The 27,760-nt window shown below is 43.2% G+C and overlaps 1 protein-coding gene across 1 annotated transcript in view; it reads right to left on the bottom strand.

Moving 5' to 3' along the window:
- MTMR9 (myotubularin related protein 9) overlaps positions 1–27,041 on the bottom strand; it is a 37,897-nt gene extending 10,856 nt beyond the window's left edge. The window contains exons 1-9 of the mRNA XM_060754650.2: positions 26,798–27,041; positions 25,052–25,381; positions 15,691–15,799; positions 13,007–13,132; positions 10,955–11,128; positions 9,038–9,255; positions 5,875–6,036; positions 5,046–5,187; positions 763–983 (exon numbers count right to left, since the gene is read on the bottom strand). Coding sequence (XP_060610633.1) covers positions 763–983; positions 5,046–5,187; positions 5,875–6,036; positions 9,038–9,255; positions 10,955–11,128; positions 13,007–13,132; positions 15,691–15,799; positions 25,052–25,236 — 1,337 coding nt within the window. The 5' untranslated portion in view covers positions 25,237–25,381; positions 26,798–27,041. The remainder of the gene's footprint in view (positions 1–762; positions 984–5,045; positions 5,188–5,874; positions 6,037–9,037; positions 9,256–10,954; positions 11,129–13,006; positions 13,133–15,690; positions 15,800–25,051; positions 25,382–26,797) is intronic.
- Between the last annotated feature and the right edge of the window lie 719 nt (positions 27,042–27,760).

Below are 27,760 nucleotides of genomic sequence, written 5' to 3'. Positions count from 1 at the left end.
TTGTTTCTTAAGATGTCTACCAAATCCCTTTCTGGCTTGACATATTTTAAAGCAGCACTACCTGTTTGCAGGTCTCTGCAAATCCTATATACATATAGATATCTAGAGATGTCCATGTATCTGTATATCTGTATATCATTAGTGTTGCACTGTGTGTGAAAGAGTTGACAGTGCACCTGGCAGGAGGTCAGTGTAGCAGACCTTATGAGATATGAGAATATATCTCAGGTTGCTCATGTTACTGTACTACTTGGATCCTGCCTACTCATTTCAGCATGAAATATTCAAGTGATTATCTTGTAATGGTGGCATTGTTGGCATTGAATTGTTGTCTCTGTTAACCGCCCTGAGTCACCTGTGGGCTGAGAGGAGCAGTATACAAATATAGTAAATAAAGAAAGAAATAATGAACTGTATAATCAGAGCAAGACCATCAGGCTCTGCTTGACCTTTAACCTGGAAGCAGAGGTGCTTCTGTGTATATGGCATGGTGCTAGTAAAAGGTTTTACTGAGGAACGGCTTAAGGAGCTGGTTGGGTTTAGCTTAGAGAAAAAAAGGCTGAGAGCAGACATGGATAACAGGGGTGTGCGATTAACCCTGTGCCATTTTTGGTTTTTTTTTCCAGCTGGCCCCGATCTGTTTTTTTTGGCAGCTACTCAAATTTGGGAGGCCAAATGCCATTTTTCAACCCGGAAGCCAGAAGGTTTTAAGCTCGGCATCGCTCAAGTCCACAAAAAGTCCAAAACAAAACTCTTGCCTACCTGTCATTTTCGTTGTTGCCCAGGAAAGTGCCGAACTGGGAGGCGTAGGAATGTTCAAAGAGCATGAGGAGGAACTGGTAGTTAAACTCAAAGGAGCAAGGGAACTGGCGGAGGATCTGCCAGACGCAGTCCAAGAAGAGCAAGAAGACGGGCGCCTCCCATTTCTGCTTGCTGTTTGAATAAGCGGACTGAGCGCAGCGCTGCTGGAACGGGTGGCCGGCCTGCAGGGACAAGGCAGAGAACAAGTTAGAGCAGGCATGGGCAAACTTCATCCTTCCAGGTATTTTGGACTTCAACTCCCACAATTCCTAACAGCCAAATTGTTGGAGTTTAAGTCAAAAACACCTGGAGGGCCAAAATTTGTCCATGCCTGAGTTAGAGGGCTAAGTTAATAAGACATTAAAAGCAAAGAGAAGTGTTACATAGTGGAAACAAGCAACCAAAATATTGTTGTGGGAGAAAACTAGAAACTTCCAGCATATATATTAATAGCATTTTATTAGGCCTACAGCATCTGGTATTCATTAGCAATTTCCCTTCCAAGTATTAACCAAGCCTGAAATGACTTAGCTTCTAAGATCACACAGCATTTGGTGCGTTTAGGGTATTTGGGCAATGCAGTTTATATACAGTTAGAATATCTGCCCTAGGCGTTGTATATAAATGCGTATAAAATGGAGTGTGTGTATGTGTATGCCTGCCTAACACGTATCATAGAATCAAAGAGTTGGAAGAGACCTCATGGGCCATCCAGTCCAACCCCATTCTGCCAAGAAGCAGGAATATTGCATTCAAAGCACCCCTGACAGATGGACATCCAGCCTCTGTTTAAAAGCTTCCAAAGAAGGAGCCTCCACCACATTCCCTCCGGGGAAGGCAGAGAGTTCCACTGCTGAACGGCTCTCGCAGTCAGGAAGTTCTTCCTCATGTTCAGATGGAATCTCCTTTCTTGTAGTTTGAAGTCATTGTTCCGTGTCCTAGTCTCCAGGGAAGCAGAAAACAAGCTTGCTCCCTCCTCTCTATGGCTTCCTCTCACATATTTATACATGGCTATCATATCTCCTCTCAGCCTTCTCTTCTTCAGGCTCCTTAAGCCGCTCCTCATAGGGCTTGTTCTCCAAACCCTTGATCATTTTAGTCGCCCTCCTCTGGACACATACAATGGGACTGGAGGAATGATTTATTTATTTATTTATTTATTTATTTAAAACACTTATATTCCGCCCTTCTCACCCCGAAAGGGACCCAGAGCGGAGCACAACATATACATGGCAAACATTCAATGCCTGGGTACAATACATAAACATTAAAAACATTTATCTAAATATTAAAATACACCATTTAAAACCGTCCTATGAATTTTGATATCCACTGAGGGCCCTAAATAAACCTCAAGGGATTCAGAGTGCCCACTGTATACAGGCAATCCCCAAATTACAAACATCCGACTTACAAATGACTCATAGTTACAAACACGGATGAGACAACAGAATGTTAGAGAAATCTGCCCCTCGGAAGGAAAATCCACTCCTAGAAAACTTGTCATGAGGAAAAGGTTCCTCTAGCGAAGCTTTCTCTCCAATCCTTGTTTCCAAAACAAGCCAATTTTTTCAAAATCCAAGTATCAGAGGGCCAGTAAGTGAGGTAAAATCTTCTGAACAGGGGTACAAGCAGCAAAACAAACACCATAGGATTGGGTTGTTGTAGGTTTTTCGGGCTATATGGCCATGTTCTAGAAGCATTATCTCCCAACGTTTCACCTGCATCTATGGCAGGCATCCTCAGATATTGTGAAATCTCACAATCTCTGAGGATGCCTGCCATAGATGCAGGCAAAAGGTCAGGAGAGAATGCTTCTAGAACATGGTCATACAGCCCGAAAAACCTCCAACCCAGTGATTCCAGCCATGAAAGCCTTTGACAATACATCACAGGGTTGTTAACCCTCCTCTATGCTGCCCAAGGCTAATATACATATTTGGCTGGAGGTACACTTAAAACATGTGCCTGTTCTGACTTACAAACAAATTCAACATTAAAAACAAACCTACAGAACCTATCCTGTTCATAACTTGGGGACTGCCTGTAGACAATGGTGCCCCTTACATATCATGGTAAACAAAACTCAAATGAGTGTCAGAGACAGTCTTGGGGGCTGTGAAATGGTGGGAAGCTACAACAGGGTATGCTTGTGTCTCAGCATAGTGCTCAGCGCATGGCAATCAAGGTTTGCTTTTAAGAGAAGTGCTATGGAAGAAACTGGGTCCACGGCTCCCGTGGCAAGGATGGATATAGAGGAGAAGCAGGTAAAAACAACATTTCTCTAGACATCTGTAAATCCACGATAGTGGATTTTAAGATTACTAGAGAGGTGTTCCCTCAGGTTAAAAAATAATTTTTATTCACAATTTTCTGAGCCCCCAATTCCAGCAAATGTGGAAGGATGACTGTAAATAATATCAGTGATATATGGGGGTCTCAAAGTGTGTGGACTTTGCCTCTTTGGGGGGGAGGAGGAAGAGTGGGGTACCTGGAGAGTCAATCTTCCCTGGAGAGTAAACTCTTCCCATTTCATTAAGCCAAACAGTTTTCTGAATTTCTGGAGCAATTACCAATCTTGTTTCTTAAGATGTCTACCAATTCCCTTTCTGGCTTGACATATTATAAAGGAGTGCTACATGCTCACCAATGCGTTTTGCACAGGCTTCTCAATGTTTGTTACATCACAAGCTATAATGAAGCTTTTTGCTGACTGTTGTGCGCTGGCAGTTACCTCTGAAAGGAGGGCCAACACACGAATTCACCCTGCAGTAACTGTTTTGCAAAGCGATGTCACATTACATCACCATCTGAGCAAATGCAGGGAAGAGGAATAGCCAAATTCCAAATTTGATTACGCTGGAGGGAAATAACTGTAGCATTAAGGACACAGAATGGCTACAAGTATCTCTTAATTTACATTGTGTGGAGAGGGTGGATTTACGAGTTTAGGATTTGAAGTGTGCAGAAACTACCCCCTTTTTCTCCCTGCTCTGGGCAAAAATGGGGAAATGTAAATAAAAATATAATTTTAATAAAACCTTATAGAATACCTCTCTGGGAATCTTTAGATCGTCCAGGGTGACTTTATCGTCAAGTTTCACCAGAAAGCAAAAGCATAATCATGCAATAGGACCTAAGATTGCTAAGGGAAGTGTTCTCACACTAAATCAATGCCATGGAGATTTTTATTAGAAATACACAGTTTTGTTAGGAGCTACTAGGCCTCTGTGTTGCACTCCAGGTCAAGAAGAAGCCCTCTGACTTAAAACACACTACACGAAGAGTGAAGAAACAAATCTTCTTTTATTGCAGCTTAGTAAATAGCCAGAAGAAATAAATGCTTGTAAGAAAATCAGAAGGTTCCAAAAAAGTAATTAGTCCATAAGAAGTAGTAACACAAAGCAATGTCCACATAAGAAATAAAAAGCAATCCAAGACAGCATTAATCCAGACAGGACTCAAACAGGATGCAAAAACAATCCAAAAGGCTAAAAAACTCCACAGAAACAAGACCCCTTGAACAAGATTTCCGTGGCACAAAAACTTGGTTTCCAAATGGTGCCTGATCTAACAGGTTTTTCCTTGAGGCAAACTTTATATCCCAAAACTCAGAAATTGGTTTCGTTTCCCTCCACATTTTCCCTTTACCAGACGAAGCCTTTCGGAACAACGTAAATACTGAATTTGTTGTCGATCCTGGCTAATCTCCAGCCACCTATTCTTCAGCTCCCTTTCTGGCTGCTCATTAAAATTCCCAGGTGTCGGATTGTTTTCCAAACCCAAATCTTCAGAGCTCACAGAGAGCTCATTGCTAGGCCCAGGGATATTCTCATGAGAAACTGCCCTTTGCACTGGGGCCTCTCTGTCTATGAAAATCAACCAAACCATCTTCATCTTGTACCTCAGCCTTGGCACCATCATTTCCCTCATAATTTCCCACATCAGGATCCTGAAACACAAACACAGGCTGATTCCCAACACTCTGTTTGGAAAATAATCATATACATATACATACACATATATAGCCTATGATATATCAATGTATTCTAGATGAAAATGTAGAAAGATTGCTTTTTGCCTCTTTATCTGATTGTATAATATGCTTTTTATATGTTGTACACCGCCGCGAGTCGCCCTAGGGCTGAGAGCGGCGGTTAACAAATGCACCAAATAAATAAATAAATAAATAAATTATCATCAATGGTTGGGAATGAGCTCAAACCATGACCTGAGGCTCTTACCTGTAGCCACTCTCTCTCAATGAGTGCCTCAAAACCACGGATGGTCCGGCACCTGGGGTCCAAGATAATCTGGGCCAGAGAGGTCACTTGCAGTGTCGAATCGGTGCCTTCTGTCCCGTGGACTAACACTGATGCACCCTCCCTTGGAAAAGAGACATTGAAATATACTGTACTTATTCAAAAGCGTGACATGATGGGAATCAAGCAGCAATGTCCACTGGACAGAAACTGCACAGGGAAAATTTATTCATTTATTATTTATTATTTTACTCTATTATTATTATTATTATTACACTTATTATTTCACTCTATTAGTATTGAAAGGATACGTAAGCACATTTACACTGAAGGTTCGAATAATGGTTTAATCAGAGTTGGACAATGTTATCTTAAATCACAGTTTTATGTAAATATTCAAAAACATTTAACTTACTGATGCCTCAATTAATGTAATTTTATTGGTTTCTATTTTTATTTTGAGATTAACCAGTAGCTGCTGCATTTCCCACGCTCTGCTTATACTCAAGTCAATACATTTTCCCAGTTTTCTGTGGTAAAATTAGGTGCCTCGGCTTATATTCGGGTCAGTTTATACTCGAGTATATATGGTATCAATCTATCAATAAGGACTAACCATGTGATCCTGATATCCATAAAGGATATATTCCTGGACTTACAGATACGGACTGATCTAGCAGGTCTCCTCTTTGTGCATTCATGGTTTTCTAAATGTGAGAAGCCAAGCTGTTTGAGGTTTTGCTTCAGGCAGATGGTCCACAAAACACCCTGTACTCGACATCACTGCAAAACCCACACCACTGACCATTACCTGTCAATGCATTGAGCAGCCAAGCAAGCCGTGGTCAGAATCTCTTTGATGTGGGTCAGCCAGTTAGACGACTCTAGTTTGCTCAGCCAGCGATCCATGTTATGTGACTGGTCATTGCAGGCCTCCACGAGCTTAATGAGGCTCTCTTGAAGAATGTTGTACCTGCAGGAAGCACAAGTGAGTGGTCACACAGTAGCTTTTTACACACGACAGCCTTGATACTGAAGCTTCACACACGATGGCCTTCAACCTGGGGCTTCTCTCATACAGAGACCTTCTCATACTGAGGTCTACCTCAGACTGAAGCCTATCATACTGAGGCCTTCTCATACTGAGGACTAACAACACACTGAGGCCCTTCTGCCACAGAGACCTCTCACAGACTGAGGATAGTAAACTACAGGCACACCTGCTTAAATTGAACTGCAGCTTTTCCTGAGTCATTGCATCCATTTAATCCTTTCAGTGCTTGACTCACATTTTTGTAATGAAAATACCTAGTTAATTTTTAATTACAAGGGTTGAATGAAAAGTAATGCCTCCACCTTCGTAACTCCTAAACAGATGGCAGTACTGGTATGTGGCAGGTACTGGCTTGTTCAGTAGACTCTCCTCTACAGTTCCATTTTGGCGGGAAGCCTTAGTATTGAACGGTTGTGTTTTTAAAGTGCGAAGTATGAAACCCTGCGCAGATGGTCGGTCAATGCAACTTAAGCAACGTGCAGTCGTTGAATTCTTGACAGCAGAAGATGTCACCCCAAAGGAGATTCACCAGAGAATGCAAGCTGTTTATGGTGATTGTGTTGATAGGAGTACTGTGTGTTGTTGGGCAAGTAAATTTAAAGATGTCGAGGTGACACCTTCTGCTGTCAAGAATTCAATGACTGAACATTGCTTAAGTCACCCTTTTTAAAAGGAATGGTCAAACAAATATTTTAATTCTACTTTTCATGCTGTGTGCTTTTGTAATAAATAGTATATCTAGCAAATGGGATGTTATATTCCAAACAGTATGACTGCAATTCTTTTTAATATGATTTTTATTGTGCTATTATTAAATATGTATTTTAGGTCACCCAGTCTCTCTTGATTGTAATGAAGGCTACTGTTGTTGTTGAAATGGAGTCAAAAGAGACTTTACATTTCCAAGTACAAGGTGATACACACAGCCTAGCTTTTGCTTTTATCTGCACAATACTATCTTATCTCAATCCTGAACGTGGACAGAAAAGAAAAAGGGCGTGTTTGTATTAATTTCTGCTCAGTTTGGCAAGACAAGAGCTAGAGATAAGAACAAGTTGGCACAAGCTAATTAATTATTGGTCATACATATGGCAGAAATGTCACAGTCATAAATATGAGGTCCCCAAATGGAGCTAGCTTTTAACGTCACCACTAACTAGCATTACCCAAAAGAAAGCCTAATTTCCAATAGTCCTACAGAACATGATGTTCAATAATTCTGTGTATTGATGCTTTATTCCATTGAACATTGAGAAAACGAAAGTGCTCTTGCAGCAGGCACCAGCCAATCCCTCTGCAATGCCAGAAATACAGCTTAATGAACATTAATTTTGAACATTTCCGCTCCCTTAGCAGCCACTTCTCCACAAAAGTCAACATTGACACTAAAATACAACACTGCCTGAGCTCTGTGAGTGCAGCATTTATCTGAATGAAGCAGAGAGTGTTTGAGGATCAGGACATCCGTAGGGATACCAAGGTGCTTGTCTATAAAGCCATTGTCCTCTCAACCCTGCTATATGCCTGTGAAATGTGGACTGTCTACAGACGTCACACTCAACTCCTGGAGCGATTCCATCAGTGTTGCCTCCAAAAAATCCTGCAAATCTCTTGGGAAGACAGAAGGACAAATGTCAGCGTGCTGGAAGAAGCAAAGACCACCAGCAGTGAAATTATGCTTCTACTCCATCGACTCCGCTGGACTGGCCATGTTGTCCAAATGCCCAATCACCATCTCCCAAAGCAGTTACTAAACCCCCAACTCAAGAACTGGAAACAATGTTGGTGGACAGGCAAAGAGATTTAAAGATGGGCTTAAAGCCAACCTTAAAAACTGTGACATAGACATAGGCTCCACTGGCTGCCATTCATTTTCCGGACCCAATTCAAGGTGCAGTTTCTCACCTACAAAGCCCTGAACAGTTTGGGACCCGCCTACCTTCGTGACCGCATCTCTGTATATGAATCCACACGATCTTTTCAATCATCGGGAGAGGCCCTGCTCACGCTTCCACCTGCATCGCAAGCGCGACTGGTGGGGACGAGGGAGAGGGCCTTTTCGGTGGTGGCCCCTCAACTCTGGAACTTACTTCCTAACGATATCAGGCATGCCCCAACTCTCGCAGTTTTCAGGAGGAGCTTGAAGACGTGGTTGTTCCAGTGTGCCTTCCCAGAATAATGATCCCATAGCACTTTGTCCTCCAAAGCACTTTATATTGTTTAGGTCTGCTTGTATGTTTCCACAAACCGCCCCATCTCTTTTTCGCCCATGTCCAGCATTATTTTTAATTTTAATTACATTTCGCCTACCCATAGATTTTAAAGTGTGTTGTCCTATTGATAATGCTTATGTTATTGTTTTATTGTTTTTAAATTGCTGTTTTGTTGTTGTTATTGCTTATATTGTTGTATTTTGGGCTCGGCCTCATGTAAGCCGCACTGAGTCCCCTGGGGAGATGCTAGTGGGGTATAAATAAAGTGTTATTATTATTATTATTATTATTATTATTATTATATTATTATAGACACCGAGAACTGGGAAGCCCTGGCCTATAAGTGCTCTAACTGGAGGTCAGCTGTGACCAGCAGTGCTGTGGAATTCAAAGATGCACAAATGAAGAGCAAGAGGGAAAAATGTGCCAAGGGGAAGGAACATCAAGCCAACCCTGATTGGAATAGCCTTCCACCTGGAAACCAATGTCCTCACTGCGGGAGAACATGCGGATCAAGAATAGGACTCCGTAGCCACCTAAGGACCCACCGCCAAGACACTACACTTAGAAGACCATCCTTCCTGGACAACGAGGGATCGCCTTATTCTATGAACACGCAGTCCTGAAATCCCTCTGACCTCACAGGAACAGCCTAAGAATGGTGAGGAGATGCTTGAGGCCAGACCACGTATTATTCCATGACTCACCTCTCTATGGACTTGTGAATCCTTCGCCACTGAGGATAATGCACTTCCTGCTCAAAGCCTCCGCCTTTGGCTCTGGCTTGCTGGGCTACGTTCAGGGCCCGTGTGTCAATGATGTAGCCACGCTTGCCTGCCCTCAAAGTGGCATTGATCAGCTTCTCATCTTCTTTGCAACGCTTCCCATTGGTTCCTGTAAGTGGTTGGCTACTGCGCATCATCACCTAGAAGGACAACAGAAGTGAGAGCCACATTCCGGTTGCATATTTGGTGGCTGAAAGACACCCGGGACATAAACTGTATCCAGTTCTGGGCATATTGACAAACTGGAATTGTGATGCCCAAATCTGGACACAGAATTATTCCAGGTGACATCTTCACTTCACTTTATTTCTTCTGACTAAAGCAGAACAGAGTGATAGGATTACTTCCTGCAATGTCAACATTATTCACCTATTGATGCCATCTCATCATTTTCAGTTGTTCAAATTGATTTTATACATATGGTACTCTGAGATTTTGAGATATTTGGGTGGCGTAATGTGTATATATTGGGGGGGGGGGGGGAGGGTAAAAGGTAAACAACAACAACACTTCATTTATTTAAAGGTTTTCCCCTGACGTTAAGTCTAGTCGTGTCCGACTCTGGGGTGTGGTGCTCATCTCCATTTCTAAGCCAAAGAGCCGGCATTGTCCGTAGACACCTCCATGGTCATGTGGCCGGCATGACTGCATGGAGCACCGTTAAACTGTATAGTTGCAAATTTTTGTTGCAATGGGTTAAACGAAGGAGCTGCTGAACTTGCTCACCGGAAGGTTGGAGGTTCAAATCCGTGGGTCGGGGTGAGCTCCTACTGTTAGCCTCAGCTTCTGTCAACCTATGGTAAAGGTTTTCCCCTGACATTAAGTCCAGTTGTGTCCAACTCTGGGGGTGGATGCTCATCTCTATTTCTAAGGTTCGATTGGTGGGGACGAGGGATAGGGCCTTCTCAGCGATGGCCCCTCAGTTGTGGAATGCCTTCCCCAGGGACATTAGATCAGCCCCCACCCTCTTAACATTTCGAAAAAAGATAAAACCTGGCTATATGAGCAGGCCTTCCCAAACGCAGTGTAGCTATTAAACTCTGATCTCGGAACGGTTGGACAACGTGACTGGATAATGACTGGTAATGAAATGCAGAGGACTTATGGTTTTTATTGTGTTACTGATGTTAATTGTAATGAATTTTTTACCTGTGTTAAATTTTTAATGTTTAAATTATTTTTGTACTGTTGGGGGCATCGAATTGTGTCGTTTTGTAAACTGCCATGAGTCGCCCTCGGGCTGAAAATGGCAGTATAGAAGCATAGTAAATAAATAAATAGTAAATAAACAAGCCGAAGAGACGGCGTTGTCCATAGAAACCTCCAAGGTCATGTGGCCAGCATGACTTCATGGAGCGCTGTTACATTAAGTGATACTTATTGATCTACTCACATTTGCATGTTTTCAAACTGCTACGTTGGCTGGGGCTGACAGTGGGAGCTCACCTCGCTCCCCAGATCTGAACCTCCTACCTTTCAGTCAGCAAGTTTAGCAGCTCAGCGGTTTAACCCGCTGCACAACCTTTCTTTTTGAGGAAAGAGGGGAGGATATAAAATTTCCTTCTACCACAATAAATATTATTGCTACCAGGAGTATTCTATGAATATTATTCTTGAATTTTCAGGTTTTCAATTGGGTTTTCAAGACACAACGCACATACTCCTCTGACTCAACATGCTCTTTTGCTATCCTGTCTTGCACAACCCTCCAATGCAGGAAGCAGGACCTTTTTGGTTATAGCCCCCAAGAGCCGCAATGCAAAATAAAATCCAGCCTTTAATGTCTATGGTGTCTCTATGAATCTGCTGACCCTCTCCCAATCCAACCACCCAACATACCATCCCGTTTTTCTTGTGGTAATAACTGAGGACCGGGAAGCGTCCCCCAAGGCGAAACAAGGCAACTTTCGAGAGAGACTCATCATCGATTGACTTCGGAACAGTGACAATGGGTGGATAGGATGAGCAGACAGAGAAATCCTTATTGATGTAACTCAACCGCCATTCATTTGTCTAAGGGGAGAAAACACATTAAAGAATTATTGACAAGAATAGCTAATGTGACTGTTTTCTGAGAAAAGGGGAAGTCTGAAACAGTAAACAACATGTAATCCATTTGGCTTTGAGAGCAGTGGTCGCTATGGACTTTAGACACTTCTAGTATTAACAGATGCCCTTTTGCAGTATGGTTTTCTGGTCTTTTATGGTGCTGCATGTATATATTTACATGAAATGCAAAATAACAGAAGGGATCACAAGGGATTTCTAGACCACTGGTTCTCAACCTTCCTAATGCTGTGACCCCTTAATCCAGTTCCTCGTGTTGTGGTGACCCCCAACCATAAAATTATTTCCATTGCTACTTCATAATTGTCATTTTGCTACTGTTATGAATCATAATGTAAATATCTGATATGCAGGTGTATTTTCATTCACTGGACCAAATTTGGCACGGATACCTAATATGCTCGCATTTAAATACTGGTGGGGTTGGGGAGGATTTATTTTGTCATTTGAGAGTTGTAGTTGCTGGGATTTATAGTTCACCTACAATCAAAGAGCATTCTGAACTCCACCAACGATGGAATTGAACCAAACTTGGTACACAGAATTCCCATGACCAACAGAAAATACTGGAAGGGTTTGGTGAGCACTGACCTTGAGTTTTGGAGTTGTAGTTCACCTACATCCAGAGAGCACTGTGGACTCAAACAATGATAGATCTGGACCAGAATTAGCACAAATAATATACCCGCGCGAGGAGAGCCCTCGGCTGGATCGCGGCCTCGCCGGAAGGCGGGACCACGGCCCAGCCGAGGGAGACTTTGTGCAAGGAGAGCCCTTGGATGGGTGTGGCATTGGGGGCGGGGCTTAAGGAGGCGGCCTCGCGACCCCTCCGAAATTGCTAAACGACCCCCCTGGGGGTCACGTCCCCCAGGTTGAGAACCGCTGTTCTAGACAAACTCTTTGTAATGCCAGAAAACACAACTAAAGCCCTTCTAAAAGCCACCCCGTTTATATAATAATAAATAAATAAATAAACAAACTTTATTTATACCCCGCCACAACCTTCCCAAAGGGGACTCGGAGTGGCTTACATGAGGCCAAGCCCAGCGATACACAACAGCAAAATTTCATTTATTTCGTACATTTCTACCCTGTCCTTCTCCCCATAAGGGGAGTCAGGGCAGCAATAAAATAAAATATAAACAACAAAAATAACATCACAATAAAATAAATAAGCCATTCAAGTAAAATAAACAGTGCAAAATAACATAATGGAAAATCAAACACAGTGGGCAGGCCAAATGCACAACATAAAATGATAAAACTCTGGATGAGATAACAATGAAAAAGGTATATTTATATACCTCCAAAAAGGAGAATCAACCAGCCACTAAGGGTGCTGAACAGTTTTTGTATTCAGTAATTCTTTTTAACATTTAGGTGGAATTACTTTTTTGCAATGTGAAAGACACTGGCTCATGTCTTTATCTTTAATGTATTTTAGCAGATTTTTTGTATTTATGATGTTTTCAGCTGTTGTTGTTATTTTGTTATAATGTTGAATGTGTTTATATTGATGTAATTGTCTGTATGGTTTCTTCCCAGCAATTGAATGTTTTGCCTACATGTTTTGCCTACATGCCTACAGGATGAAACCACCCTGAGTCCCTTTAGGGAGATAGGATGGTAAACAAATAAAGTTTATTATTTCTTTCAACTCTATTTCACAATTTTAGGCCAGGCATTCAGTTTTGAACAAATCACAAAATGTAGCAAACTAAAACAAACTCAGAAGCACAGTACACATTAATAGAATTACTGAACTTCAAAAAGAAGTTCAGAAGACAGAGTTCAGAAAATGAAGGATATTTGTGTTGGACTTACGACTGAACTGAGCAGCTCGAATTCCCGCTCAGGCAAGAAGGAATGCCACCCATCTTCCACAACTTCAAACATGGGTCGATAAAAGAAAGGATACATCAGAGTGATGGAATCCAAGGTAGATAGTGCCTAAAGGAAGGGAAGAGGTGCACAAGGAGAGTGTCATCAATTGGATATAGGTACCATAAGGTAAAGGTAAAGGTAGTCCCCTGACATTAAGTCCAGTTATGTCTGACTCTGGGGTGTGGTGCTCATCTCCATTTCTAAGCCGAAGAGCCGGCGTTATCCATAGACACCTCCAAGGTCATGTGGCTGGCATGACTGCATGGAGCGCCGTTACCTTCCCGCCGGAGCAGGAAGGTAACGAGGAGTATTTTTCTACTCACATTTGCATGTTTTCGAACTGAAGGTACGGAACCTCCTCTTAAAAAGCAAATCCAATGAATTCCTGACTTTTCTCCTGCCCACAACTCCATTTTGCCATTTCTCTGGCTTCGCTGCCTAAAGTACACGCAGAATGCCATTCCATAACTGGAACTACTAAGGCAAAAGTAGAATGTCAAGAATTCTACCTTGGGATGTTTACTATCTTATAACACAGTGCAGAATCATACCAGCATGGCAACATGAATGGAGGAAGGCAACCACATTTCAGAGCTGTGAACCTGCTAGGCCATTCAATGCTAATCAAGGTGGCCAATTGGAACATTCACACTTGCCTCCAGCAGACAAGAGTTCTTTCTTCCACCCTGGACATTATTTCAATGTCTTTTCTGTGGAGTCGGACATGGTGGTTGTAAGAGTGTTCCAGAATTTTTGTGTACTCAAATATGCTGTGATGAATCAAACTGGATAGAGCATGTTATCTGAAAACACAGAAATGCTGGACCACTCTCACAACCACCATGTCAGACTACACAGAGAAGCCAATTTCAACAGAAAGGAGGAAACCATGAAAATGAACAAAATCTGGCAACCAGCATTAAAAAGCCTCTATAATCAGAACAGTAAATAAAGAACAGCACTCTGAAAACAGGGGAATTTCATACAGGAAACAATGAAGGCCAACTCACACTTCCCAACAAAGGATTCCCCCCAGGCAGGAAGCAGTCAGGCTTTTATTTATTTATTTACAGTATTTATATTCTACTCTTCTCACCCTGCAGGGGACTCAGGGTACATATGTGAATATACATGGCAAACATTCAATGCCATAGACACACAACATATATAGACAGACACACAGAGGCTATTTAACATTCCAGCTTTTTCTGGCCATCAGGGGAGCTGTCGCTTCACCATCCATTTGTGACACTGCTGGAGTACTTCCTCATTCTTTGAATGCTTGCTGGAGATTTTAATGGTGTCGTAAATTAGCCTCTCCACATAAGCGGTACCTAAATTTCCTACTTGACAGATGCAACTGTCTTTAGGGCTGCAAAGGTCGACAGCAAGCTACACAAATTGGTCAGAAGCTCACTCTGACCCAGGCTGGCTTCGAACTCATGACCTTTAGGTCAGTAGTGATCTTAATGCAGCTGACTCCCAGCTAGCTGTGCGACAGTCCCAGTGCAAGATCATTCAATGCTAATCAAGGTGGCCAATTGCAACATTCACACTTTTCTCAAATAGACAAGGGTCCTTTTTCTCACCCTGGGCATTCCATAGATATATAAACCCCACCTGCCTTGTTTCCAATAAACCTCACAACCTCTGATGATGCCTGCCATAGATTTGGGCAAAATGTCAGGAGAGAAGGCTTCTGGAACATGGCCAGACAGCCTGGAAAACTCACAGAAACTCATGAATATCAGAACTCAGCAAACAATGCAGGCCATGGAGAGATGTCAGTTATTTTCAAAATGGAGTTGGTCAGGCTCATTAAAGCAGATCAGTATACAGCTGAATCTTTAATTCCTATGTTACACCAACAAAATATCTCAGTCCCACAGGTGCTCTTATTTTTTTCCATTAGCAAACCGCTCTGCACTTATTTCTCCAATGTGGTTCCTTCCTGCTGAGGCTAACAAGGAAGAAAGAAGAATAGAACGCTGTCTAATCTCTTCCAGTAGGAGAAAGGGATCAACTGTGATGGTGTGCACGCAATGCTGGAGGGTGTGCCCCATGGCGAGCCAGATTGCATGTGGCCACAGGGCTGAGAACACCACTCACACCTCATTTCAGTGTCAACAAACTGAGCAGGTAACACTCCCTGCCCCATATAATTTATTTCACATAGAAACAGTGTCTGAACATTTCCTGACCGTAAACCAAACTTTTGTGAGGTACACAACAGCCCAGTCCCAGCATTTTTCAGGTATCACCATGACATACATTCAAAAACTTATAAAGTTTGCCTCCAAGTTTTGCAGATCCTCTTGTTCATTTCCAAGACCCATTTGAGTGGAAAAAAGTGCAGCCATCCCTTCACCTCTGCTGGGCTTAAGGGTGCAGGACCCCCATGAAAGTATTTTAAGAAACTAATTAAGAAAAGAACAACACTTTTTAATCTGAATTTCTGTCTCCCAGTGTAGCTCTAGCAGAAGTTGATCAAAGAGTTGCCCTGGAGGATTTAAGAGATTAATTGACAGAACATATCAATAAAACCTAATCAAACCCGTAAAGGTGAAACTCTCTGGTCAAATTGGGGGACTCTGGGAAAGTATTGTTTCCAAACTCTGTCTTACCTCAATGGAGCTCGCTATGTTCAAAGACTCCTCCATGCCAGGGATGTCCAGCTGAATGATCCGCAGGTCTTTGCATTTGACAATGATGGTGCCCAAAGAGCCAATGAAACTGCAGGGACACAAAGAAGGGGTTTTCAAAAAAAGAGAGAATGGCATGAAACAACTCTGTCGCCTTACACTGCCCTTGTACTGTAATATGTTATTCCTATCTCAATCCATCTCCAGCAAAGGATCACCGCCTTGTTGGGGCGCTGGAGCTTGAGCACCTCAATGATGTCATGAGCGAAACCGTGAAGGGCCACCCAAGACGGGATGGTTGTGGCAGAGAGGTCAGACCAAGCATGATCCCTGGGGAAGGCAATGGCAAACCACCCCAGTATCCTTGCCAAGAAAACTAAATGGACCAGTACAACCAGAGATATGTCGGTATGCCATTGGAAGATGGGACTCCATAGGGAGAACCATGTAAGAAATAAATATATTACAATTATCTTTCCACAACTGAATAATAATAATAATAATAATAATAATAATAATAATCTTTATCTATACCCCGCCACCATCTCCCCAGTGGGGACTCGGAGCGACTTACATGGGGCCAAGCCCAGACAAACATATTACAATAAACTGAAAGGATGTTATGTTGAGTATAGCAAAGAGTTTCTCAACCTGGGAGTCGGGACCTCTGGGGAGGGGGTTGCGAGGGGGTGTCAGAGAGGTTGCTAAAGACCATCAGAAAACACAATATTTTCTGTTGGTTATGGGGGTTCTGTGCGGGAAGTTTGGCCCAATTCTCTAGTTGGTGGGGGTCAGAATGCTACTTCATTGTAGGTGAACTGTATATCGCAGCAACTACAATTCCAAAATGTCAAGGTTTATTTTCCACAAACTCCACCAATGTTCATATTTGGACATATTGAGTATCTGTGTCAAGTTTGGTCCAGATCCATCATTGTTTGAGTCCACAGTACTCCCTGGATGTAGGTGAACTACAACTCCAAAACCAAAGGACACTGCCCACCAAACCCTTCCAGTATTTCTGTTGGTCATGGGCATGCAGTGTGCCAAGTTTGGTTCAATTTCACCATTGGTGGAGTTCAAAATGCTCTTTGATTGTAGGTGAATTATAAATCCCAGCAACTACAACTCCCAAGTAGAATCATAGAATCAGAGAATCAAAGAGTTGGAAGAGACCTCATGGGCCATCCAGTCCAACCCCCTGCCAAGAAGCAGGAATATTGCATTCAAATCACCCCTGACAAATGGCCATCCAGCCTCTGCTTAAAAGCTTCCAATGAAGGAGCCTCCACCACACTCCGGGGCAGAGAGTTCCACTGCTGAACGGCTCTCACAGTCAGGAAGTTTTTCCTAATGTTCAGATGGAATCTCCTCTCTTGTAGTTTGAAGCCATTGTTCCGCGTCCTAGTCTCCAAGGAAGCAGAAAACAAGCTTGCTCCCTCCTCCCTGTGGCTTCCTCTCACATATTTGTACATGGCTATCATATCTCCTCTCAGCCTTCTCTTCTTCAGGCTAAACATGCCCAGTTCCCTAAGCCGCTCCTCATAGGGCTTGTTCTCCAGACCCTTGATCATTTTAGTCGCCCTCCTCTGGACACATTCCAGCTTGTCAATATCTCTCTTGAATTGTGGTGCCCAGAATTGGACACAATATTCCAGATGTGGTCTAACCAAAGCAGAATAGAGGGGTAGCATCACTTCCTTAGATCTAGACACTATGCTCCTATTGATGCAGGCCAAAATCCCATTGGCTTTTTTTGCCGCCACATCACATTGTTGGCTCATGTTTAACTTGTTGTCCACGAGGACTCCAAGATCTTTTTCACACGTACTGCTCTCGAGCCAGGCGTCCCCCATTCTGTATCTTTGCATTTCATTTTTTCTGCCAAAGTGGAGTATCTTGCATTTGTCACTGTTGAACTTCATTTTGTTAGTTTGGGCCCATCTCTCTAATCTGTCAAGATCGTTTTGAATTCTGCTCCTGTCCTCTGGAGTATTGGCTATCCCTCCCAATTTGGTGTCGTCTGCAAACTTGATGATCCTGCCTTCTAGCCCTTCATCTAAGTCATTAATAAAGATGTTGAACAGGACCGGGCCCAGGACGGAACCCTGCGGCACTCCACTTGTCACTTCTTTCCAAGATGAAGAGGAAGCATTAGTGAGCACTCTCTGTGTTCGTCCACTTAAGTGACAAAATCAATCCCCCAACTCCATCAGTATTCAAATTGGGGTGTATTGGGTATTTGTGCCAAATTTGGTCCAGTGAATGAAAATGCATCCTGCATATCAGATATTTACATTATGATTCACAACAGTAGCCAAATCACAGCTATGAAGTAGCAACAAAAATAATTTTATGGTTGGGGGTCACCACAACATGAGGAATTGTATTAAGGGGTCGCGGCATTAGGAAGGTTGAGAACCACTAGTATAGAGCAAGCTAGTTTTCTCCTGCTACAGAGAACACAATGAGAATCTATGAATTCAAATAACAAGAAAAGAAATCCACGTAAATGATTCAAAGACTTTAGTATAAGAGCTGTTCAACAGTGGGATGGACTGCTGGTTGATTGTTTTTAAACAAAGATTCAATGGACAGTAGGGCAATGTTCCACATGCATTCTCTCCAGTGTTTCACCTGCCTATTTGGCGAGCATCCCCAGAAGTTGTGAGGTCTCTTTAAAACTGGGCAAGTGGGGTTTATATATCTGTGGAATAATCTCCAGGGTGGGAGAAAGAACTCTTGTCTTTTGGGAGCAATTGTGACAATTGCAACATCCCAGGCAGCAACCAGCCAGGCTTTGAAACTGCCAAGCTATTCAATGCTAATCAAGCTAGCCAATTGCAACATTCACACTTGCTTCCAACAGACAAGAGTTCTTTCTCCCACCCTGCACATTCCAGATATATAAACCTCACTTGCCTAGTTTCCAACAGACCACAAATCTCTGAGGGTGTCTGCCACAGATGTGGGTGAAACGTCAGGAGAGAATGCTTCTGGAGCATCGCCAAACAGCCCGGAAAACTCACAGCAATCCAAAGGATTCCAGCCATGAAAGCCTTCAACAACACTTCCAATGGGCATCTTTTAGGAAGGGTTTAATTGTGTGTCCATACATGGCAGTCAGAATTGAAGTGCTTATTCCCTTCCATCTCTACATTTCTATGATCAAGTAACCTGCAATGACCAGAAAGAGCAATATTCCACCTACACTGCAGAGTTATCACAGTTCAATACCACTTTAAGCGCCACGGCTCAATTCTATGGATGCTAAAGCTCTCCAATAGAGAAGGGTCAATCTCTCACAAACACACAAATTCCAGAATCCGATGGTAGTTAATATGGTGTCAAACTACTTTAATTCTGTAATGTATAGACCTCTGCAGGCAGGCAAGACCAGACAGAAAAGATCCACGATGAGATGCTAAGTCAGATTCATCAAATTAACAAGAGCGGGTGAGGTCAGCCAGGGATTTGGGGAAATGCATTATGCACCATCAGGCCAAGGCAATGCTTGGCTCCATGGAAAGGATTCCTTAATGCTTTGCCATTATACTGCATAAACAGGCATATGCTTCCACCCAGAGATATCAATTTTGCCTTATTACGTTTTCTCCAAAACGTAATAAAACACATTAGAAGGAACAGCTAGTGTGCATTTGCTCCCCAAATCTGTGCAGCTTGTGTATCAGTTGCCAGCCCTTACACTGTCAAAAGTTAGTCAATCTCTCAAACCATTCCAACCAGTTTCAAGGCCTTTCTGCTTTGCTGTTAGAGCAACAGGGGTTTTAGATAGAACAGGATTTCTTGCAATTCAAGTGCTACTGTTTACTTCTCTCCTCTAAACCCTCAAATTTTCTCTTATTACCTTTTGAAATGCATGCGAGATAAATACCTTGCGAGTAGGCGCAAATGGTGGGGACAAGAGGCAGGGCCTTCTCAGTGGTGGCCCCTCGTCTATGGAACTCCCTCACCCCAAAAAATTAGATCAGCCCCCCTCCCTCCTAACTTTCAGGAAAAAAACTAAAAACATGGTTGCAGAACCAAGCTTTTGGCTAGTATTGGGTAGTGTAGATACACTCTTACTATAGTAAAAGCTTTGGTCTATATCAGTGTTTCTCAACCTTCTTAATGCTTAATGCGCTTTAGGCATGAAAAGCCTGCTGCAACCCCAAGATGGGGGTGCAAGCTTTTATTGTTTTACAGAAATCCAAAAAGCACATTTTGATTAGTGTTAATATATTGTCCATCTAATTGGTCTATGCCAATGGTTCTCAACCTTCCCAATGCCGTGAACCCTTAATACAGTTCCTCATGTTGTGGTGACTCCCAACCATTAAATTATTTTTGCTGCTACTTCACAACTGTAATTCTGGGAAGTCTTAGCATTGAATGCAAAGGAGATTCAGCATTGAACGCAAAGGAGATTCATCAGAGAATGCAAGCTGTTTATGGTGATTGTGTTGATGTGAGTACTGTGCGTCGTTGAGCGAGTAAGTTTAAAGATGTTGAGGTGACACCTTCTGCTGTCAAGAATTCAATAACTGCACGTTGCTTAAGTCGCACTGACTGACCGTCTGCGCAGGGTTCCATACTCCGCGCTTTAACAACACAACTGTTCAATGCTAAGGCTTCCTGCAAAAATTGAACTGTAGAGGAGAGTCTACTGAACAAGCCAGTACCTGCCACATACTAGTACTGCCATCTGTTGAGGAGTTACAAAGATTATTATTATTATTATTATTAGTCATGTCAGGAGCGATTTGAGAAACTGCAAGTCGCTTCTGGTGTGAGAGAATTGGCCGCCTACAAGGACGTTGCCCAGGAGACACCCAGATGATTTGATGTTTTTATCATCCTTGTGGGAGGCTTCTCTCATGTCCCCTTTGCATGAGGAGCTGGAGCTGATAGAGGGAGCTCATCCGTGCTCTTCCCGGATTCGAACCTGCGACCTGTCAGTCTTCAGTCCTGCCGGCACAGGGCTTTAACCCACTGCGCCACCGGGTTACGAAGGTGGAGGCATTACTTTTCATTCAACCCTCCTACAGATCCTAGAAAGCTCTTTTATGACTCTCCCATTTGCACTTTGACAGTAAAATATGCTCTTAGATTGCTGTATCTGCCCATACAAGACACTGCAAGTATCTTACCTATTCCTGCTTTGCAAAAAACATGGTGGGGGGAGTAAAGAGGAATAGAAACAAGATGTACTCCTATCCTCCTTTTCTAAGAAAACATAAACAGGTACATTACCAAAATATTCTTTGGCACTGCCACTGTGGAAGCAATTCCCAGTTCCCATTCCCAAGTAGTCCCTCTTTTGCCACATCTATGAACAACCAAGCTGTACTGGTGAGATGTTGAGGGTGAATTCATCTGCTATCTTTACAAAACAAAACTCTGCTGTGCCAGTTCCCCATTTAGTCACAAGGAAATTGCAAAATAGGATGACAGGGGATGGAAGGGTATTTTTTAAAATGTGTATTGCCCCATTTACACACTGCTCCAAACCGTTTGCTCTTCAGCATAGAAAAAAATAATTGTTTGTAAAGGAGTAGGAGGTAAAGACAAACAGAAGGCTTCACAGAGTATTTCTAGCTCTTTCTACCAGGCTGTCAGAGATAAAATCCTGTACTTCTGAGACCTTGCAAGTAAGTTAACTGCCCCTTTCACTGCTTGGTTGGAACTTGAAATGATAGGAAGTCCAAGAATAAAGTCAGAAGAGATCTGAAATTTACTAAGTTCAAGTAAATAAGAGCCAGTCATCCTCAAATTCTAAAATGGGGAAGACCCATAGTTCACTATATAGAAACCTAGAGTAGGCAGAGACCACAAGGGCCATCTAGTTCAATACCCTGCCATGTAGGAAGACACAACTAGAGCACTCCTGGAAGATAATCATCCAACCTGTTTAAGATGGAGAGTTCACCATCCTTCAAGGCAACCTGTTCTACTGTTGAACAGCTCTTACCGTAAATTTCTTCCTAATTTAACTCTATGAACTTGTATTCTTGTCCCTGGAGCAGGAGAAAACAAGTTTGCCCCTTATTCTATGTGATAAAAAGATAAAAGCTTTCCCCTTAATATTAAGTCTAGTTGAATCCAACTCTGGGGGTGGTGCTCATCTCCATTTCTAAGCCAAAGAGCTGGCGTTGTCCATAGATTCCTCCAAGGTCATGTAGCCAACATGACTGCATGGACCACCACTATCTTCCCGCCAGAGCAGCATCTATTGATCTACTCACATTTGCATGTTTTCAAACTTCTAGGTTGGCAGGAGCTGGGGCTAACAGCAGGAGCTAACCACGCTCTGTGGGCTCGAGTGGCTGCCATTTAGAGTTCGTATACGTCTTATAAAGACAATCTCTTCCCTGCTCTTTCTCCTGCTAAGCTATTTGATTAGGTACAGGTTGAGCACCTCTTATCTGAAATGCTTGGGACCAAAACTGTTCTGTATTTCAGATTTTGGGATGCTTGCACATAAACAATGAAGCTATCATGGAGATAGAATCACAGAATCATAGAATCACAGAATCATAGAGTTGGAAGAGACCTCCTGGGCCATCCAGTCCAACTCCCTGCCAAGAAGCAGGAATATTGCATTCAAATCACTCCTGACAGATGGCCATCCAGCCTCTGCTTAAAAGCTTCCAAAGGAGGAGCCTCCACCACACTCTGGGGCAAAGATGGAACAAAGTATAAACATAAAATGGATTGGGTTGCTGTAGGTTTTTCAGGATGTGTGGCCATGTTCTAGAAGCATTCTCTCCTGAGAAGAAAGCTTCTAGAACATGGTCATACAGCCCAAAAAAACTGTAACAGTTGGAGATATTTCCCCTGATGTGGATGATGGGATGATCTACGAATTCTTTTTAAAAGTGTATCCTTAATGTAGGGGTGGCAAAGTAGTTGTGGACCAGTCGAGTGTTTCCAAATGCTATGGTTTTGTGAAATTCTCAGATGAATTGGAACAGAAGAGAACAGTGGTAGAACACCAAGGAACTGTTGGTCTTGGTTTTAAACCAATACGCTTAAGTGTTGCCATCACCAAAGCGAACCAGCTAAAGACTGTTGAGTATAACCACCATATGTACTTATGTGGACACTTCCACATTTTGGAGGATTTCACAATTCTGGATAAAGGATACTGAACCTATATTACAAATTGAAGATCCTAACATACAAAAAAAAGTTTACCAGGAAGTGAAAAGACAGCAACGTCAGGATGAATCTCACTTCTGCAGTAAGGTTCTTTCAAAATCTGGTGCTACCACAAAACCTGGTGCTACCACAGACAAAAACCATTTCCTTTTTACACAAGGTTCCTCTACAACTGATGGTAATGGAAGACAGGCTTCTTCACAAAACGATGCTGAGTGTTAGGAAGTCAAGTCTATCTCACAAATTATGAGAAAATTGTATTGTCGAAGGCTTTCATGGCCGGAATCATTAGGTTGCTGTAAGTTATTTCGGGCTATATGGCCATGTTCTAGAAGCATTCTCTCCTGACATTTCACCTGCATCTATGGCAAACATCCTCAGAGGTAGCGAGGTCTGTTGGAACTAGTAAAATGGGTTTATTTATCTGTGGAATGACCAGAGTGGGATAAAGGACTTCTGTCTGTTGGTGGGCAAATGCAGCGTTGTCCAAACACGAATCAAGGAACATGAAAGGCACTGCAGACTACTTCAACCAGAGAAGTCAGCCATAGCAGAGCACCTGATGAAGCAGCGTGGACACAACATATTATTTGAGAACACAGAAATGCTGGACCACACCAACAACCACCATGTCAGACTACACAGAGAAGCCATTGAAATACACAAGTATGTGGACAATTTCAACAGAAAGGAGGAAACCATGAAAATGAACAAAATCTGGCTACCAGTATTAAAAAACTAAAATTACAACAGCAAAACAACAGAGGGGAAACAATCAAGGACATCTAATCACCTTCCAACAAAAGATTGGCCCAGGCACTGCCAGGCCATCAAATGCTAATCAAGGTGGTCAGTTGAAACATTAACACCTAGCTCCTACCCTAGTCATTCTACAGATAAATAAACCCATTTTCCTAGTTCCAACAGACCGCACTGCCTCTGTTTTTGGCCTTCAACTCCCAGAAATCCTAGCAGCTGTTAAACTGGCTGGGATTTCTGGGAGTTGTAGGCAAAAAACATCTGGGGACCCCAGGTTGAGAACCACTGCTCTAGAACATGGCCATATAGCCCAAAAAAACTTACAGCAACCTTATGAGAAATTTAATTGACATACAACAAACTACAGTTCCCATGCCTCCATAGCACTGAACCAAGGTAATTAATGGAGATTCATTCTACAGGATAGATGCATCCCAAGGGTTTTTTTTTCCATTTCTGGAAGCTTTGGTATGCTAACACTTTTGTTTTTCTAAGCATGCAGCAACCGTAATGCCCACATGCACATTACATGCACAGTACCTTGGGAAGTCTGACTTGGCCACAGTGGTCCATGCATTGGTTACATCCCGTTTAGATGACTGCAACGCTCTCTAGGTAGGGTTGCCTTTGAAGACTGCCCGGAAGCTTCAACTAGTCCAACGTGCGGCAGCCGGACTACTAACAAGAGCGGGGTACAGGGAGCATACTACTCCTCTGTTGCGGCAGCTCCACTGGCTGCCAGTTAGCTTCCGAGCACAATTCAAAGTGCTGGTGTTAACCTATAAAGCCCTAAATGACTCCGGCCCAGTCTACCTGTCCGAACGTATTCTCCCCTATGAACCATCAAGATTGCTAAGATCGTCTGGAGGGGCCCTGCTCTCGGTCCCACCGGCCTCACAAGCGTGCCTGGTGGGGACGAGGGACAGGGCCTTCTCGGTGGTGGCCCCTCGACTCTGGAATTCCCTTCCACTGGAGATCAGAATGGCCCCCTCTATCTTGTCGTTCAGAAAACAGGTAAAAACTTGGCTCTGGAAACTGGCTTTCGAAGAATGAGTTACGTTCCTGTGATATGGGTGGATGTCGACGAATAATGATCTTATGATGACGACTGACCATTGTAATTATATGACGGTATTTTGTTTTTAATGTCTTAGTGTAATTTGGAATACGATGTTTTTAATGATTGTTTGTAATATTGATGTTGGAAACCGGCCTGAGTCCCTCGATGGAGGTGAGAAGACCGGTATACAAAACTGCTAAATAAATAAATACATTAGGCAGCAAATCTTTTTTTTTCGGTTTCAGAGTTTTGAAAACTGAGGTGTGCATTAGATTCGATGGTGCATTAGACTCAAGTAAATACAGTATTTTGAGAGTTTTGCCCAACCCCCTTTCATCAATAAGCGAGTTATAACATCCTCACCGTTTTTCAATGGAATCAATGTTGGAATGCAAAAGCCAGAGTTCCTCAACATTGTCCTGCCGCCGGGAAGAGAAGATAAGGTGATGGCCTGTCAAGCACAGGGTCCCCTCCACCACTGGGTAGAAGGGGCGATGGAGGACCACATTGTCAGCCCTGGGTGTCTTGATCAGCTCAGCAAACTCCATGGTTATCCCCAAAACCTGCCGGCAAGTCAGGAAGGTGCGATTCAAAGTCCTTGGCCACTTCCACAGGAGATCCTGCTCTCTGGGATTATATCAGTGGAAATGTAACCGCCAGGGAGAGGTCATTGTGGCTGAATCCAAGTTCTTGCTGGATAGAAGACAAAACAGATTAAGTGAACATCATTTATATATTAGCAGGGACAATAAAAATTAACTTTTAGGGGAATTTAAGGAAAGGGAAGGACAACTTAAAGCAGTGTTTCTCAACCTTCCTCATGCCGCAACCCATTAATATATTTCCTCATGTTGTGGTGCCCTGCAACCATAATCTTATTTTAGTTGCATAACTGTAATTTTGCTACTGTTATGAATCATAATGTCAATATCTGATATTCAGGATGTATTTTCATTCACTGGACCAAATTTGGCACAAAGACCAGATACGCCCAAATTTGAATACTGGTGGGGTTGGGATTAATTTTGTCATTTGGGAGTTGTCATTGCTGGGATGTATAGTTCACCTACAATCAAAGGGCATTCTGAACTCCACCAATGATGGAATTGAACCAAACTTGGCACACAGAACTCAACTCCCATGACCAACAGCAAATACTGGAAGGTTTGGTGGGCATTGACCTTGGATTTGGGAGTTGTAGTTCATCTACATCCAGAGAACATTGTGGATTCAAACAGTGATGGATCTGGACCAAACTTGGCACCAATACTTAAGATGCCCAAATGTGAACATTGGTGGAGTTTGGAAAAAAATATCCTTAATATTTGGGAGTTGTAACTGATGGGATTTATAGTTAACCTACAATCAAAGAGCACTCTGAATCCAACCCAAAATGGATCTGTGCTAAACTTGGCACATGACCTACATGGCCAACATTGAATCATAGAATCATAGAGTTGGAAGAGACCTCATGGGCCATCCAGTCCAAGCCCCTGCCAAGAAGCAGGAATATTGCATTCAAATCACCCCTGACAGATGGCCATCCAGCCTCTGTTTAAAAGCTTCCAAAGAAGGAGCCTCCATCACACTCCGGGGCAGAGAGTTCCACTGCTGAATGGCTCTCACAGTCAGGAAGTTCTTCCTTGTATTCAGATGGAATCTCCTCTCTTGTAGTTTGAAGCCATTGTTTCATTGCGTCCTAGTCTCCAAGGAAGCAGAAAACAAGCTTGCTCCCTCCCTCCCTGTGGCTTCCTCTCACATATTTATACATGGCTATCATGTCTCCTCTCAGCCTTCTCTTCTTCTGGCTAAACATGCCCAGCTCCTTAAGCCACTCCTCATAAGGCTTGTTCTCCAGACCCTTGATCATTTTAGTCGCCCTCCTCTGGACACATTCCAGCTTGTCAATATCTCTCTTGAATTGTGGTGACCAGAATTGGACACAATATTCCAATTTATGGGATGGGAAGGGAAGAGATTGGGCAGAGAAGGGCATCTCTGACTTCCTTGCATTGTGCAATGGATTTGATGCCTTGGAAGGAGGGCGAGAGGGGCAAAACCAGGGCTAATCTATGGGGCAGGGATGGGGCCCCAGAGAATCCCACTTACCCTTTTTGGGAGGTGTCAGAGGGGGCTTCCAGCCTCCATGGGGAGAGAGGGGGCCTCAAGGAAGCCTTCCAGCCAAGGGAGGAGCCCTCTTCCAGAGGGAGGGAGGGAGGAAGGGGCCAAGAGCAATCCCACTTCTTCCTCCTCCTCCTCCTCTCTCTGTTGTCAAGAAGGGGCAGGAAGAGCTCCCAATTGGTACCCCGGATGTTGAGGAAGGGAGGGAAGAAAACTACAGCAACCACAGCTCCACTTCACTACGGTGGGGGCGGGGCTAGAACTGGCCACTCCGAAGCCGACTTGGGCCTCACGTGACAAACCTCAGCGTCCAATCCGTCTGCAGGAGATGAGGGCGGAAGTGAGGGGGGGGGAAATTAAAGTCAGCGGACCTCATAGGAGGCTCTTTTCTTTTGCCCTTACCGGAAATGCCAGTTAGGGAAATCTTCCGGCTAGAAACGCGTCCTTGAATTAAATGGTTCCTATTCAAATTATTTCCTTCCACACAACTGAATAAAATTCCAGATAATCTCCTTTGAACTGGAATCTATGGCAGTGTGGACTCAGATATTGTGGGATTTTCTGCCTTGGTATTCTGGATGATATAGAATCATAGAATCAAAGAATCGAAGAGTTGGAAGAGACCTCATGGGCCATCCAGTCCAACCCCATTCTGCCAAGAAGCAGGAATACTGCATTCAAATCACCCCTGACAGATGGCCATCCAGCCTCTGTTTAAAAGCTTCCAAAGAAGGAGCCTCCACCACACTCTGGGGCAGAGAGTACCACTGCTGAACGGCTCTCACAGTCAGGAAGTTCTTCCTCATGTTCAGATGGAATCTTCTAGCCATTGTTCCGCGTCCTAGTCTCCAGGGAAGCAGAAAACAAGCTTGCTCCCTCCTCCCTGTGGCTTCCTCTCACATATTTATACATGGCTATCATATCCCCTCTCAGCCTTCTCTTCTTCAGGCT

This window comes from Anolis sagrei, chromosome 1 (assembly GCF_037176765.1).
Source record: "Anolis sagrei isolate rAnoSag1 chromosome 1, rAnoSag1.mat, whole genome shotgun sequence".
NCBI lineage: Eukaryota > Metazoa > Chordata > Lepidosauria > Squamata > Dactyloidae > Anolis > Anolis sagrei.
The sequence above is the reverse complement of the archived record's forward strand: the minus strand, read 5'-3'. Positions and strand labels throughout refer to the sequence as shown.